The 14732-nt window shown below is 50.2% G+C and overlaps 4 protein-coding genes across 4 annotated transcripts; 1 reads left to right on the top strand and 3 right to left on the bottom strand.

Annotated features, from left to right (window-relative positions):
- Positions 1-1031: 1031 nt before the first annotated feature.
- HER10_EVM0004146 (uncharacterized protein) lies at positions 1032-3090 on the bottom strand (the record flags this gene model as incomplete). Its single annotated transcript, XM_035473798.1, has 9 exons — positions 1032-1602; positions 1666-1894; positions 1951-2018; positions 2090-2183; positions 2251-2338; positions 2393-2476; positions 2544-2624; positions 2680-2781; positions 2833-3090. The coding sequence occupies 9 exons, from the start codon at positions 3088-3090 to the stop codon at positions 1032-1034; spliced, it is 1575 nt and encodes a 524-aa protein (XP_035331396.1).
- Positions 3091-5681: 2591 nt separating this feature from the next.
- On the top strand, positions 5682-7472 carry HER10_EVM0000213 (FAD binding domain-containing protein; the record flags this gene model as incomplete). The annotated part of the gene is made up of 2 exons (XM_035470006.1): positions 5682-6289; positions 6344-7472. 2 exons carry the CDS (start codon positions 5682-5684, stop codon positions 7470-7472), a joined length of 1737 nt encoding a protein of 578 aa, XP_035331125.1.
- Positions 7473-7975: 503 nt separating this feature from the next.
- On the bottom strand, positions 7976-10056 carry HER10_EVM0011035 (cytochrome P450 oxidoreductase; the record flags this gene model as incomplete). Its single annotated transcript, XM_035480477.1, has 7 exons — positions 7976-8456; positions 8521-8897; positions 8971-9165; positions 9240-9482; positions 9538-9700; positions 9803-9855; positions 9913-10056. 7 exons carry the CDS (start codon positions 10054-10056, stop codon positions 7976-7978), a joined length of 1656 nt encoding a protein of 551 aa, XP_035331829.1.
- Positions 10057-10970: 914 nt separating this feature from the next.
- Positions 10971-12315, bottom strand: HER10_EVM0002808 (uncharacterized protein; the record flags this gene model as incomplete). The annotated part of the gene is made up of 2 exons (XM_035472503.1): positions 10971-12235; positions 12294-12315. 2 exons carry the CDS (start codon positions 12313-12315, stop codon positions 10971-10973), a joined length of 1287 nt encoding a protein of 428 aa, XP_035331303.1.
- Positions 12316-14732: the final 2417 nt, after the last annotated feature.

Raw genomic sequence — 14732 nt, 5'->3', positions numbered from 1 at the left:
GGTTATGAATGCATCGAGGGGAGCTCGGAGGAAGACGATTCCCGTGCCCACCTTCATAGCACAGCACAGTGATACAGGACTTAAGCAGAGCACTTTCACTGGGAGCCTTTCCAGGCAATACGAGATGCAACGGCGCTGTCAAATAAGATGGAATTCTGTCCAAAATCGGTAAGACCTGCCGACACAAAGCAAGTAGTTCTTGACCATTGTGTAACATGTTAGATGGAGTAGCTTCCTGAAAGAAGTTGAATGAGCTGTCAGTTATGCTTGGACCTCTAAGTTGGACCGCTGATGTTGCTTCCGGCAACGAAGCTATAACTCTGGCATCACTATTGCATATGTCCGCTGATGCGCACAGGCTGTGTGCCAGGACTGATATGCCCTGGCGTGGAAAGATGCGATCATACGAGGCCTTGGAGGAATCAGAGAGGTCTGTAGTCTTAATACAACACGGACAAGAAATCACACTTCTCATTTGTGCATCTATTCGCAATGAAACCGGTACTGTCGACCTAGGCATGGACATGTTTGCAGTCGTCTGTCTCACCGGGGCGTGAAGCCGCCCCACTCGCACTGTTGGATCTTTTCGCGACTGCTCGGCTTTCCGAGCTGATGCTGATGCGGAAATCCGAGGTATGGATATGCCAATTCCAGGGGTATGGCTCATCATAACCGCGCCTGTACTCTCTGGTTTGAACAGGTTGCTGGGCTGAAAAAGCAAAATCGCATTCCTGCGCCGTCACTCTCACTCCCGGAAAAGAATTACTGGCATGATTCACAGGCTTCTGCACGAGCTTTCGGAGGCCCTAAACTACCTACCAGACCCCCGAGCAGCCTGTGAACATAAGAAAGCCAGCAAGACCCTAGACATCATAGCCTTCAGCCCAGCATGCTCAGAGGAGTACTAATATATACATACACATACATACTTTACATATATCTTGATATTACCTTACGCTACCTAGTACCTGATCATATCATTCCTAGTGCCTAGTCGATCGAGCTGCAGACACAAAGTGTCCGACATTCACCTAATTGTGCACCTTCGATGTCTTAAAGTCAGCGTCGATGTCAACATCATCCAAAATGACCTCGTTGGTTTTGTGAGCGGCGAGACGCCTCTTCCTCAGGTGACGGGTCTGTCTCTCCGTCTCCCTTGTAATCCACCAGGTCCAGCAGATGGCGAGGATGCATGCGCCTGTCATGCCCATGGCCACCGCGAACGACACTGTATACTCGGGTGCGTACTTGGAGCGAAAGATCTGGGGACCAACAATAGTACCAATCCCGCCAAGGGCGTTTACCCATGCGATAGCAAAGGCCGAGCCCGTTGCCCTGAACGTCGTCTGAAGACGCCATGGCCACATGGTAGCGAACCAGGCCAGCGAGACACCCGCAGCAATCAGCGTAGCAGCATACACGCCTCCGTTGTTCGGGTATGCGACCATAACGCCGTAGCACGCTAAATTAGAGACCAGGTACACCAGTGCCACAAGGGGGTATGGCACAGCCAGCGAGTTAGTTAAGTAACCGCTGACAGCAATGAGGATAATGGCCAGAACTGAGGATGGGATGGTAAGCAGTTGGCTTTCGGCGATGGAACTGCGAGACATCAGTCAGGACTGGACTTTACGGGCATTCGCTACGGCATTTGTTATCACTCACGCGAGTCCCAGACTGGCGACGATTGTCGGCAAGTAGAACGAAAGACCGGTGCTACCAATCGTCTTGGTGGCCCAGATGAACGCGAACCACCAGAGGCGCTGGTCTTTCATAGTGTCCCAGATCTCGCTCGCCTTGAAATTGCTCTCGGAAGAGCGAGGAGCGTTTGGTGGTAGGCGAGCTTGGAGGAATCGCTTTTCCTTGTCGGTAAGCCATTTGGCCTGCGCGGGGACTAGATACCCGAATCGTAAGCAATCGTTAAGACATGTTCGAGGTAGGCGGTCTTACAATCAGGGAAAATGAAAAGAAGCAACACGCCGAAGCCAATTGTAATCACACCCTCAACCAGGAAGAACCTGTAAACCATGTCCAGTTAGCGGTCAATTCAAGGGTTGGAAGCAGCCGACGGGAGGAAAAGCAAACCAACCATTGCCAGCCAGACAAGCCATGTCGCCCGTTCATGCCGCTGAACCCATAGGCCAGAACAGCACTAACAATGTTGGCGAAGAATTCGAATGAGTCTGTTGTTACATCAGTGGCCCGTTCTATTCACAGCCCTGGAACAGTATGAAGAGAAGTATTACGCACAGAAAATCAAGAGTCGAGGAGTCATCTCATCGGCGCGGTACCAGTAGCTCATCTGCAGAATAATACCTGGAAACATGCCAGACTCGGCCTGTTTGGTGGTCAGTATCGTTAATCGTGTAGGCCCACTTCAGTGACAGCTCACAAGACCAAGGAAGAAGCGGGCGGTAAGGAGGCCAGCACTAGATGTAACGGCAGCGTGGCAAGCCAACACAATGCCCCAAGTTACCTATGGAGGTCAGCAAGACGTGCTATTGCCAGGTCCAAGGCAATATGCTCCTCGGTGCGGGGCTTACCATGATGCGCGACTGGAATCGTGATGGGAGCATCTTCTTCACGACCATGTTGGTGGGAATCTCGCAAATCATGAACGGAATCTGTGAATTATGTTGGCTTGACCACTGTTCAGTATATCGGCCTCAAGGCACTCACGTTGTAGATTGTGCTGACCCAGTTATAGTCATCGGCTGTCATTTTCAGCTGCGTCATGATGTTCCGGGGAGTGCCCTTGTTCATGATTCTGGCATTTGCAACCTGCTATACATCAGTTCTGTCGCCACTAATGAGGCGATAGGTGATGCTGACATTGTTTGAATCGACGTTTTTGATCATGAAGATAATAGCGCACAAGATCATCAAGCGGAAGTCGACGCGGCGCAAGAGCTTCTTCTCTTCTTCAGCGGAGAGAAGGGCACGGTCCTTCATGCGCTGCTCATGATTATCCCCAGAGATGTCATCCGCAGCCTCACTGGTGAGGAGGGCGCTCCTTGGCTTGACGCCTGGTTCACCTCTAGTGGTAGCCTCATGGACTGCGGCTTCATTGTCGGTAGCGTGGGCCGCCATGGTGAAAATCCGAAGTGATATGGAAAACGATGTTTGACAGCGTAAGGCATGTCAGCGAACTAGCTGTCGAAGAAAAACGCACCTCCTTTATAGCTGGCCTGCCGCCCGTTGGCAATATCCAATCGAGCTTCTGCTGGCTCTAGATGTCCGGTCCTCAGAGCGTCGCCTCCACAGGTGCTTAAAGGCACAGCAGCCAACGCCCTTCAGCCTGCTATAAAATGCCTCAACTCCAGGGTCATGGGAGTGCTTGCAGTTTCTTGCTTGTGAGTTGATGGGAATACCTCGTCCAGTCCTGTCTAGGGAAACGACCTATCATGTCAGTACCCAAGATCCTGCAAGCCGTCGAGTATCCTGCCCCACACTATGACCCTCATCAACCATTCCGACTGTACAAGCGAGGTACAAGGGCCGTCGTGAGCAGAAAAGGGCAGCCGACTGTACCACGAAATGAGAGTCTCAGCAATGATGTCTCAAGCATCATTCTCCTCTGTTCTGCAAGATATAAGGTAATTAGGCCAGCCATCGTCCCGAATAGCTGGGTGCTAACATCTTGAGCTTCATTGTCTTCATACCTAGGTAGGTCATACTAGACAGACAGAGTTCATTCCGCCTGGATAGTACTCCGTACATGAACAGCGTGTCAGACCCCAGCGAACTGCCTTTGGCTGCCCATATGATCCATTAGTGTCATTTTTGTTCCAGGGTAGATCGACTTGAGTGGACCTAAGTCCCACAAGCCGTTTTGACCAAGTGCTTAGCTTGACTTGCAGGGATCAGCATGGGGCTAAAGTTTAGACTCACGTCCCCACGGTCCCCTACCAGGAGCAGGTACTACAGGACCAGGTACTGTGTAAGTGCCCTCGATAAGGACAGGGTAAAGACGCCGACTCCTCAAGCCGGCAGGTGGACTAGAAACGAGTCTTATTGAATTTTACCCCCTTAGCTTAGCAGTACGTACATAAATCAACCTTGATGGCCCTCGAGACCCCCTCAATCTGACGTCCTTTGGTAACATCACGCCAGCACCGGTTTGGGGTGGTGTCAATGTACACTGAAAAGCTTCTTTACCGTTCAGAAAACAAGAGCATGCGTTGGCGGCCGAACCTTGCAGCGGACTAGATGCCGGACTTCCAGCCCGACACGACTGCGAGTCAGGGCAGCCGCGGGGGCTACCAACGGCCACTTGATCAATTTCCCAATGCCCTCTTATCTCCCCTTGCACACTGTCACAATAGAGTCAATTGACCTTTCGCCACCCCACGAATGAACGGATTCGAACCATTGAGGGTGCCTTATGATACGTACATCAATGCTGGCAGCAACTTGGTTCTGTGCCTGCTTCGATCGACAATATGACTACCTCTACGTGTAAGTCTGCGACGTCAGTGTGAATCGGAACATGGCTAGCCTAGGGAGCGTGGCCGGTATCGATACACCTCAAGCGAGCCTCAAAGCGTGTCAAGAACCCACAAGAGATGAGGTTCCAGCGTGTCTACTCGCCAACAAAGCTTAATGGCATTATGCCGTCCAATTAAGTCAGCAGGAAAAAAGAAATGTCTATTAATTCAATGATAGGCTCGGGTATAGACTTCGGCTCGGTCATTGAAGATGAGAACGACTTTGTCCCTTCCGTAACCGACCTCAGGAAAGTCTGGCTACGAGCAAAACATTCAAATTATCAACAACAAAGTGATTAATTTAGGGAGTTCCTAAACATAGGGAAGTAATGAGTTTCTTAGAAGCCTAGGTTCGACTTCGGCTTTTGACAGGAGTATTGATGCAATAGTCCATGAATAAATACTGTGCCGAAGTGTTCAGAAACTTTGCTTCCGAGAAGGGTGCATGATTGGAAAGTGACTCCGGAAATAATGGAAATAATGAATGTACTGAGAAAACCGGCTGTATCCAAAAAAGAATGGAACTAGCACCAAAACAGGGTCACACTTGTGGGTGTGAGCACGGCTACGGCTTGCGCATTATCGGGCTTAGGCTTCGGCTTCGGGCTCGGGGTCCACTTCTCGTCGGCATATGTGGGGCCGGGTGAAGGTAGCCGGGCCGCATCGAGTGGGGCATTTGGTCTCACCTCAGATAACCCACGAGTATGCGCCCCTTTGATTCGAGTACGGTAAGAAACTGCAGCAACTATTTCCATATTGAAAGTTAGCTGTATAGTGAGTAAACGTGGAGTGACGGCAACCCTTCAGTGAGAATTCCCTATCAAGTAACAAATGGATCGGCTTTGCCGCTACCCAAGACCCTGAAAAAAGGGAAGCCGGGGAATAGAATGGTATATTGCATGTCCATAGTCATTAGTGCAACTTATCCAAGCGACACAATACCCAGTCCGGCATCTGGCTAAGGACATATTGGAGGCAGGCCACTCTTCTGCATTCGATGGTGGTCTAAGTCTTATATGTAGGTCCATCTTGTGGTCCCTCTGCCTACCTATGTGCATGGACCGCGTGTGATGAAATAAAAAGAGCTGGTCCTCCAAGAGACATTCAGACGTTTCCAAGAAATAGAATTCAACAAACATGCCGAATTGCAGCAAAAATATCATGGTCTCGAACGAACCGACGCCAAAACCTGGCATGGAGCTGCTGCCTAGGGGAGTCGTTGTCATTGCGGGAGGTGGACCAATCGGTCTGCTACTTGCGCGAGTTCTCTCCTTCTATGGTGTGAAGTCGAAACTATTCGAACGCAATAAGGCCACCACCAAGTGGCCCAAAATGGACCTGACCAACGCTCGATCAATGGAGATCTTTCACAAGCTGGGCCTCGCAGATGATCTCCGAAAGCAAGGCGTTCCGCCGGAAATCGACCAGAATGTCATAATATCCACTGGGCTCTCTGCCGAAAAGCCTCTCACGCAGTGGGATCTGCCAGGAGTAGAGAAATTCAGAACCCAAATCCAGAACACAAATGACGGCACACAGCCCCAAGAGCCTTGGCAGAGAGTCTCGCAAGCCATCTTTGAGAGATGGCTGAAGAAAATATGCGACAACGATCCTCTTATTGACCTCAACTATGGCTTCAAAGTTGAACACGTTGAAGAGCAAGAGGGCTTCGCACACACGACAATCACAGACGTCAATACCGGAGAGAGAACCGTTGTAAGATCCGACTATGTCGTGGGATGCGACGGCGCCTCTAGTCGAACGCGTACTTCACTTTCGATTCCTCTCGACGGAGGCCCAATGTAAGTTTTGACCAGTCCGTCGATTCCTGTTTAGACTCTAATAAACCTCTCCAGACCCTCTTGTGCCTTGCTGGTTCATTTCAAGTCTCGTGATCTAACGAAACTACACAAACAAGGGAGGTTCTGGCATATCTTCCTCCTCGGCCAGTCAGGCGGATTTGAAGGGGCCATTATCTCACAAGACGAAAAGGATACCTGGACGACCCATCTGTTCCTGCCCCTTGATGCTGAGCCCGAAAAGATCGAATCTCATGATGCAGTCTACCGTGTCCTTGGAGGGCTTTACGAGCCGTACAAGTTCCAGATCGACGAGATTCTGGTGCGCTCCATCTGGAGGCCAAACGTCGCCGTGGCACGCCGCTGGAGAAGCGACGAAGGGCACGTGTTCCTCGCCGGCGACTCGGCACACCAGAACATTCCCACCGGGGGATATGGGATGAACATGGGTATTGGAGATGCCTTCGACCTCGGGTGGAAGCTCGCCTCAGTCATCAACGGTGAGGGCGGGTCAGAGCTCCTCAAGTCGTATGAGCTGGAGCGCAAGCCAGTGGCCCTCAAAAATGTGGAGCGGTCTCATGATCACTTCAAGGTTCACAATGAGTTGCAGACGTTGCTCGGCGGCGGTGATCCGCATCGCGTCGACGCCGACACTGAAGAAGCACGTATTCTCAGACAGCGTGTTCACGAATTCTACCAAAGCCATGATGGGGAAAATAGGGACCTTGGGATAGAGATGGGATACCGGTACAACTCACACATCGTTTTGCACCGGGAAGACGACGGCAGTGAGCCTCCCTCGGATCCGCGTTATTATACGCCGACAACGTGGCCTGGTGGCCGGCCCCCTCATCTTTTTCTCTCCGATGGTACCCCGATATTCGACAAGTTCGGGAAACACTGGTCACTTCTTTGCTTCACCGAAACTAATGTGGGACAATATTATATCGTCCAAGCCGCGAGCGATTTGGGTTTAAGTCTGTCCCTGATCAATCTTTCAGGAGAAGCGCAAGCTAGAGCGTTGTATGAACGAAATCTTCTCTTGATTCGGCCAGACCAGCACGTCGCCTGGAGAGCTCAGGCAGTGGAATCCTCAGCAATCGCAGCTGCGGTCCTGAGTACTGTTTCTGGGCGCATCGTCATGGATATAAGGAAGGCAGTTAGCGAAGACGCAAGCCTTGAATAGAAGTGACTTCTGAACTTTAAGTGAAGGCAGAAGGCATTGCGAACTGGGGTAGCCCAGATGCGAGTAGGCGGATGTTCGGGAACCCCATAGTCTTTCATAGCAAACTTTTGTTCAAGTCGGTTTAGTCATCTTCGGCCGTGTACATTCTTTTTGCCTCAACTATCCTGCCTTAAGGTATGGTGAAGCACATGTTTTTCCTCATGTGTCCTTGACCTAAAATGCCTTCACATCACCGGCACCTTTTCAGTTTATGAGTTGACACGAAATATTCGTCGACTTCTTGCTTGTATCAGTGTTGCGAAAGTTCAACTTGCTTATCGTATAGATCTTTTTCTCCAAGTCTCAAAGTAGTGCAACTATGATGATTGTATTTCATGAAAAACTGTTTATCCAAGTAAAACTCTCTGACGCTCTTCATTGAACTATACATGACTTCAAATTAGACACGGTATCGGATAATCTCAGTTCTTGATCAGACTCTAACTGATCTCAGGTAGCCATAGCTAGATGTTGTCGAAGTTCTCATAGTTGCTGTCCGGCATCCATGTACTGAAGGCCATGCCCTCTGGAACCTGCTTCCATTGCATAGTGACCGGGTTCAGCAGCTGCTTGCACTCCTCAGCGGCGTCTTTGATAATAGCGACTTTCTCCGCAGACCGGGGCTTGATCCGAGCTGGATAATCAGATGGCTGGACAGTGATACCACCAACGAGGTTCTCAATGTCGTACTTCACCGGATTGCCTTGGGCATCCACAGCCGGGGAGAAGTCGAAAGCCCACAAGAGTCTCGACATGCCCAGAAAGAGAGATCTTTCAGCGATGTGGATACCCTGACACAGCCGTCTTCCCGCGCCGAATACAAAGTTGTCACGTTTCTTCGTGTCCCCCATGGCAGATTGATAGAGTGTCGTGTGGTCATCCTTGAAGCGTTCAGGATCAAATACGCGGGGGTTGGGCGAACGCTCTTCATCCATGTGGATTGCCCTGTATTACGTTCAACCATCAGATAAGGAGTTCCAGCGAGATACGACTGAGGAGATTCACTCACCACACATTATTGATAACAGCCGCGCCTTTCGGAATGTTATAACCCATGTAAACGTCGTCCTTGACTGCTGCGTGAGGCACACCAAGGAAGACAGTTGGCATCCACCGCAGGCTCTCCTTGATACAGCAGCGGATATACGGCAGGTCCTGGTAATCGTCGATGGTGGGGAGACGGGCACCGCCAATGACACGATCAATCTCCTCTTGAGCCTTTTTTTGTACTTCTGGCCACACAAGTATGGCCTGGATGAAACCATAGAGAGTTCCTGCTGTCGTATCCGAGCCTGCTTCGAGCAGCGAACCGCTGATATAAGCAGCTGCATCGTCGCTGAAGCCTTCTTTCGTTTGAGCGCGATAGATGTCGTTACAGAAGCAGGGCTGTTGGGTTACTTGTCAGAAAGGGTTCCCTGCATGGATTTCTCAATCCTGAGTTTCGTACTGTGGCACTCACCAGTCCTGTTCCGTCATCAAGCGCTTTCTTTGACATCATCCAATGTCGGAGATAGTTCTGGCTTTCTATCTCATACAACTTTTTGGCGTAAGTGACGTTTGGCGCAATAGAACTAGGTAGGCTTTGGATGAAAGGATATATGTCCGCTAGCTGAGCGCTAGAGCTTCCGGACAACTTCCCCCAGTTCTCAAAGCTCTAGTTCATTAATTGTCAGTATTGGGCACAATTAACTTGTGTAGGACTTTACTGTGATGGGAAGACTCCATTACCTCAAACAGCTGCAAAAGCTTTGGGTCATGATTATCAGTACAGCGATAACCGTATATCATTTGCGTGGAAAGAGAGTAAGTAAATCTCCTGATGTGCTGAAGGAAATCAGAAGGAGTCTCCAAAAGATCTTTCAGAAGAATCTTGTTCTCGAGGTCCTGATAAGGGACGTACGTGACAGCAGCCTTAATGTTCAATATGTTATGTACCATGCGATGAATCATGCGCCAGTTGTCTCCGTATCTCTGCACTTTGTCAGCTGTCTGGTTTCCTTTCGCACCTGTGACAGATATCACTTACCATCACAACAAGGCGGAGATCGCCGCTAGCTACCTTTTGACCGATAAACATATCTGGCCGGTCAGAGTAGTTGCCGCTCCTCTTGTCCAATACTTCTTTGACGGCTGTATCCGAGGATAGAACGATCATCACCTTTGTGCCGAGTATCAATGAGTAAATCGGCCTACCGCACCATTGAGTCAACATTAATACTATGACTTCCCCCGGCTCTTTGTCTGCTTTATTCCTTTGATTATCCTCCGAAAGGGTAAAGATGAAGTATTACCCATATTCTTTGGCCCATTTCTGCAGCTGAAGATGTGGTCTCAATTTCGGCATCTATATCCATACTATTAGTGAGATCGCCGTCTCAGTGTAGTTTATTGGTTCACAAACAAGATGCAGATTGCCTAGTATAGGCAGTGTCGGTGGACCGGGTGGATAGCCGTGTGGCCTAGATCCCACTTTGCTGACTTTCCAAAGAAAGAACAGAACAGTAGCGGCCAGAAGAAGAAGGGATGAACTGGGAGGATTGAACATTGCAAATGCCAAAATGAAATTAGGGTACTGAAATCGTTCTTGTTTCAAGACGAAGGTATATGAATAGTCGAGTTTGAGGGTTTACTCAAATTGGGCCATAAAGAGAATTTCCTTCATTGCCTCTTGATCGCGGCTTGAAGTCACAGATATGCAATATATAAGATCTCCAGCAGTCTCTCCATACAAGTAAATGCTTGAAATTCACCACTACGGGCAACCACGTAATTGGGTGTCATGATTGATTGATCGCGGGGTGCATTAGCTTGCGTCTGGCTAGGGGCATAAAATGATGTAACGAAGGGAGGCAGAACCTAGGGTAAACAACAGTAACCCTCAAGACTTGGCTGAGACAGTGATGGAGTGTGCGATACTCCTAGGGTTGCTATGACCGGGAATTCAGCCGCCGCCCCCAAAAACAGCGAAGCCGAGGCCGACGCCACCCTGTTCTCTTCCATTTCGGGCCCGGACTCGGCCTTCCAAATCGCTCTGATCCAGTTAGAATATTTCAGCACCACAGGTTTAGTCATATCCGCCACAATAGTAAGTTGCCAAAACTAGTGCCATGGTCGATTGAGCGATAGACAGTGAGGAGCTCTTGCACTTCACATTGGTTTATACATGAAGTAACATACTTCAAATTTGAAGTGCATACGTTTGATCAACTAGTCGCAACCAACCCAACCAATTGACTAATGAATAATCGATCAATTGACTGGGAGGTGAAAGTTGGGTCGGTAACGTTGAAGGGGGCGCCGCTTCGGACTTGTGTCTACTGTCCCGGGGTTGTCATTGATCGGGCAGTGGGACAGAACTGGGCAAACATGTCATCGGGCATCATTCTTTCACGAGATGCATATAGACCATGCTTTCGGTCTTACTTGTTAGAAGCTTTTCATAAGTGATGTCTATCAATGCTACATCTTCAAAGGAAACTGTTTGGAGATCAACTCAGCAACAAGTTGACCGGACCGCGAACAAGCGGCTGTTCCACCCGAGGCCCACGGCTTTGTGCCATCTCCAACGTTGAACAAGTTCGGGAAAGGGGTAGTTTGCGGCTGATCATAGCCAGACACAGCACGTTGCGCAGGCCATTCGTCGGCAGTAACGTCGATAGCCAGGATCTTAGCTTCATCAAAACCAGGGAAGTTGACGCGCAGATCCTCAATCAACAAACTCTTTTCTTTCTCCAAGTCGAACGAACCTATCGCCGGTATCGGAACAGATGCTCCGGAGTACAGATGCCATCCTTCGGGGCAGCGATTGAGCTCGGGAGCGCTGAAGTTTCCTGCGTAGACCAAGCGGCGGGTCTTGCTGAACATGGCAAGACAGGGGAAAGTTGCGAGAGGCTTTTGACTTGCAAAGTGAATGGTCAGAATAGCAGCTGGTTTATTCCATCGCTGCAAGGTTTCGGTGTAATCAGCTGGGAGCACATCGGCGCCGGCGAGAAGGGCAGTACCATGTGGCCCGATGCTGCTCACAATAACTTTAGAGGACACTTTGATCTCGCGACCACTTCCGTCTTTGACTATAGCCCCTGATATGCTGCCATCAGGGCCGTTCAATAACTTAGAGACAGTTGAGTTTAGCCAGACCTGGCCACCAGAAGCTTGCACGTGCCGTGCCAAAGGTTTCCAGACCTCAATTGTCCCGCCTGGTGGAAGTCCAATCTTTTTGAAAGAAGTATCCTTTAGGAAGTAGTGCAGGAAGACTTCCGCCAAGACAACATCGCCTCGTGCTGCAAAGATGGATCCGAGAACATTGTCGGCCAAGTCATGGATGGTGCTATTGTGCGTGAATCTGCTGAGCCATGAACGAGTCGACTCGTTCTTCTTGGGACGCAGCCAAGGCAGGCTCCAGAGCATGATGGCGAGCATCCTAGGTCCAGCGTTGCGAAGCAGGCCAAAGATGCCTTCGACAATATTGATATCACGATTCCCCCAACGTATAACAGTTGCTCCGCGACCAGGTTCGTGTAGGTTGAGCTGCAACCCGAGTGCTTGATACGTGGCAGCCACAGCGCCGTCGAACTCAATTACAAGGGCGCCAGTATTGATCAAGAATCCTTCGACTGATCGCGTGGAAGCACGACCGCCAATGCGCTCTTTTGCCTCGACGATGAGCGTGCTATAGCCCTTTTCGGCGAGAAGCGCGGCGGTAGTCACTCCGCTAGCACCAGCCCCTATAACGAGTACATCGAATTGATTACTTGAAGAAGGCGTTTTTGTAAGAGCTGGTACAGCAGGATGGAGGGCTGAGCATATGTTGGCGAACCATCTCTTCGATCTGAGCAGGTGATTTCTTGCGTGTAGCAGGCGGATTGCGGGAGGACGTGAGGCAGTCAAGAGTCGACTCGGAAACGCATAAAACGGCATTTCAAACTATGAGAACAGTTAACGAATGAGTATCTTCCGATGGTTTATCAATTTACGATAGGACGAGGGAGTTCAGGCTTGTGTTATAGATTCGGACTGCCTTGGGCCTGGAGCAATTTATGTTGGAATTTCACATGCTTAACGAACTTTAACAATGCCTGTATCCTCCGAAATCTTCAAGATCTCCGATACGATCCCCTGCAATTATCACCTATGCTTGGCACATCCGGAGTTACTGCAGCGATGGCACTGCTTGACGGGCATCGACCTCGAAGGATTTATTTGGATACTCAACCAGCTGTTCTCGCTGGACCTTGCTCCAATCTGAGAAAATTGACCTGCGTTTCATGCGCACTTTGACACATTGACCTACTATCAGAGGTGACTCGCAGCTGATCTTGCTTGAGCTGATGAAAACTTCCAGAGCACTGCAAGTTGAATCATCGCTGGCATTGCATGGATGTTCAGCGTCAATCCGGGCTCGGGCTCGGCCTCGGGCCCGGAAGATAAACGCTACCGAATTACTTGGTAAGTAGACCATGGGTCTATGGTTGGACAGCGTCAGCCACTTCTCCATAGGAAAAAAAGGCTACACCTTATCCATAAGTTTAGACGGGACATTGCACGGTAAAATTGGAGGGAATCTGTGGGTTCAAGACGTCGCGAGATGGGTTTCCTCCGTCCCGAGCAGTTTCTCGTATCATATGATGGTCTTCACCTCGGCCGAGGGTGTGGGTACACATTTATCGGTGGATATGTCGCGATTGCAGCGAAGACCCAGTTCCTTGTGTACATAAAAGTTCTGGAATTGAATCTTGTTCCGTACATCAACGGCTCATACCTCAGCCCAAGGACGACATTTAATAACGATGAGAGTTGCCGTCATTGGTGGTGGACCGGCTGGCTGTACCGCGGCGTACACCCTGCGGAAGGCCGGTTGCGATGTACATCTTTTCGAGCGCGATAACCGCATCGGCGGACGTACCAGCCAAGTTCTCAAAGAAGGCTTCAATCTCGGAACCGGGGCGCTCTTCTTGATGGGAGGTATCTATCCTCGAACCAACGCCATCCTCAAGGAGCTCGACCACCACAAAGACTTAGTGCCATGGAAGCCTGTCACTCATGTCGTTGACTGGGATCGTCAACGGTACATTGCACGCTTCGACAAGATCACAAGCTTTATTCAACTACCCGTCTTCAACTTGCTCGATAAATTGAGGATCGGAATTAGCATCATCATGCAGTTACTCTCTCCTGGACCAAAATCACTCTTCGATGGTGCTGAACTTGCACGATACGATCATGGCGAGACGTTGGACACTTGGTCTGATCGTGTACTGGGAAAGAAAGGTACCAATTACCTGACTCTTCCGTACATGGGATTTCTCTATGCAGTTCCTCTTCATTGGCAATCCACCCCACTATTTCAAGGTGTCGTCCAGCAGTTCTACAAACTTTCACTGCAGGTACCACCAGAGGGCGTCGGTCAATTCAGCCAGTGGTTAGTGGAGGGTTCACCCGGTCTAGATCTCCATCTATTCTGCCCGGTCAATGCCGTTCGCACACGCGATGCTGGAGGCTACTTTGTCGACGCTGGCGGCAAGTCCTATGAGGTTGACGCCGTGGTGATGGCGCCGGAACCTGCTGTGGCCGCCGATCTCCTGCACGATATCATCCCAATAAAGTCAGCAGCAAAGCTTCGAAACTGCCGCTACTCAGAGTATGCCCACGTGCAGCTCTGCTACAAAAAGAATCCTTGGCCAAACTTCCCGGCGTCCGTGGCGTTGCCGGCAACTGATTTGAGAAAATGGGGCGCCTGCGTGCTACTGAGCCATCGCCATCCAAACTCGGTCCCTGCTGGCGGGGAAGCAGTTGGTGTTTATTTCTACACGCCGCCTCTCGCGGATATGGAAGACGAAGAAATCAAAAATGAAGCATTGATGGCCGTGACCGAGGTTTTTGGTGCTGCGCCTCAGCCTGACTTCATCGAGATATTTCACTACGAGAGGGGTCTCTCACTTTCACCGCCGGGCCATTTTGCAACATTGGACTCACTTCATGCCGAAATGCCTGATGGTATTGTGTTAGCAGGTGACTATTTCGCCCATGCAGGCGTGGAGGCAGCAGTTTTGAGTGGTGAGAGGGCGGCCCATCGGTTATTAGGGGACTGGCCCTCTGAACGCGCATAGTAATACTCAGACTGCGGTTCCAGCTCGTCCATCGCGTGTGACGTAAGAGCCCAGTTCGATATCGAGAATCCTCAAGGAATTCAAATTCCGCCTCGGTTTCGCTTGAGGACGGAGG

The sequence above is a fragment of the Colletotrichum scovillei genome (assembly GCF_011075155.1).
Source record: "Colletotrichum scovillei strain TJNH1 chromosome Unknown Contig00007, whole genome shotgun sequence".
Lineage (NCBI taxonomy): Eukaryota > Fungi > Ascomycota > Sordariomycetes > Glomerellales > Glomerellaceae > Colletotrichum > Colletotrichum scovillei.
The sequence above is the reverse complement of the archived record's forward strand: the minus strand, read 5'-3'. Positions and strand labels throughout refer to the sequence as shown.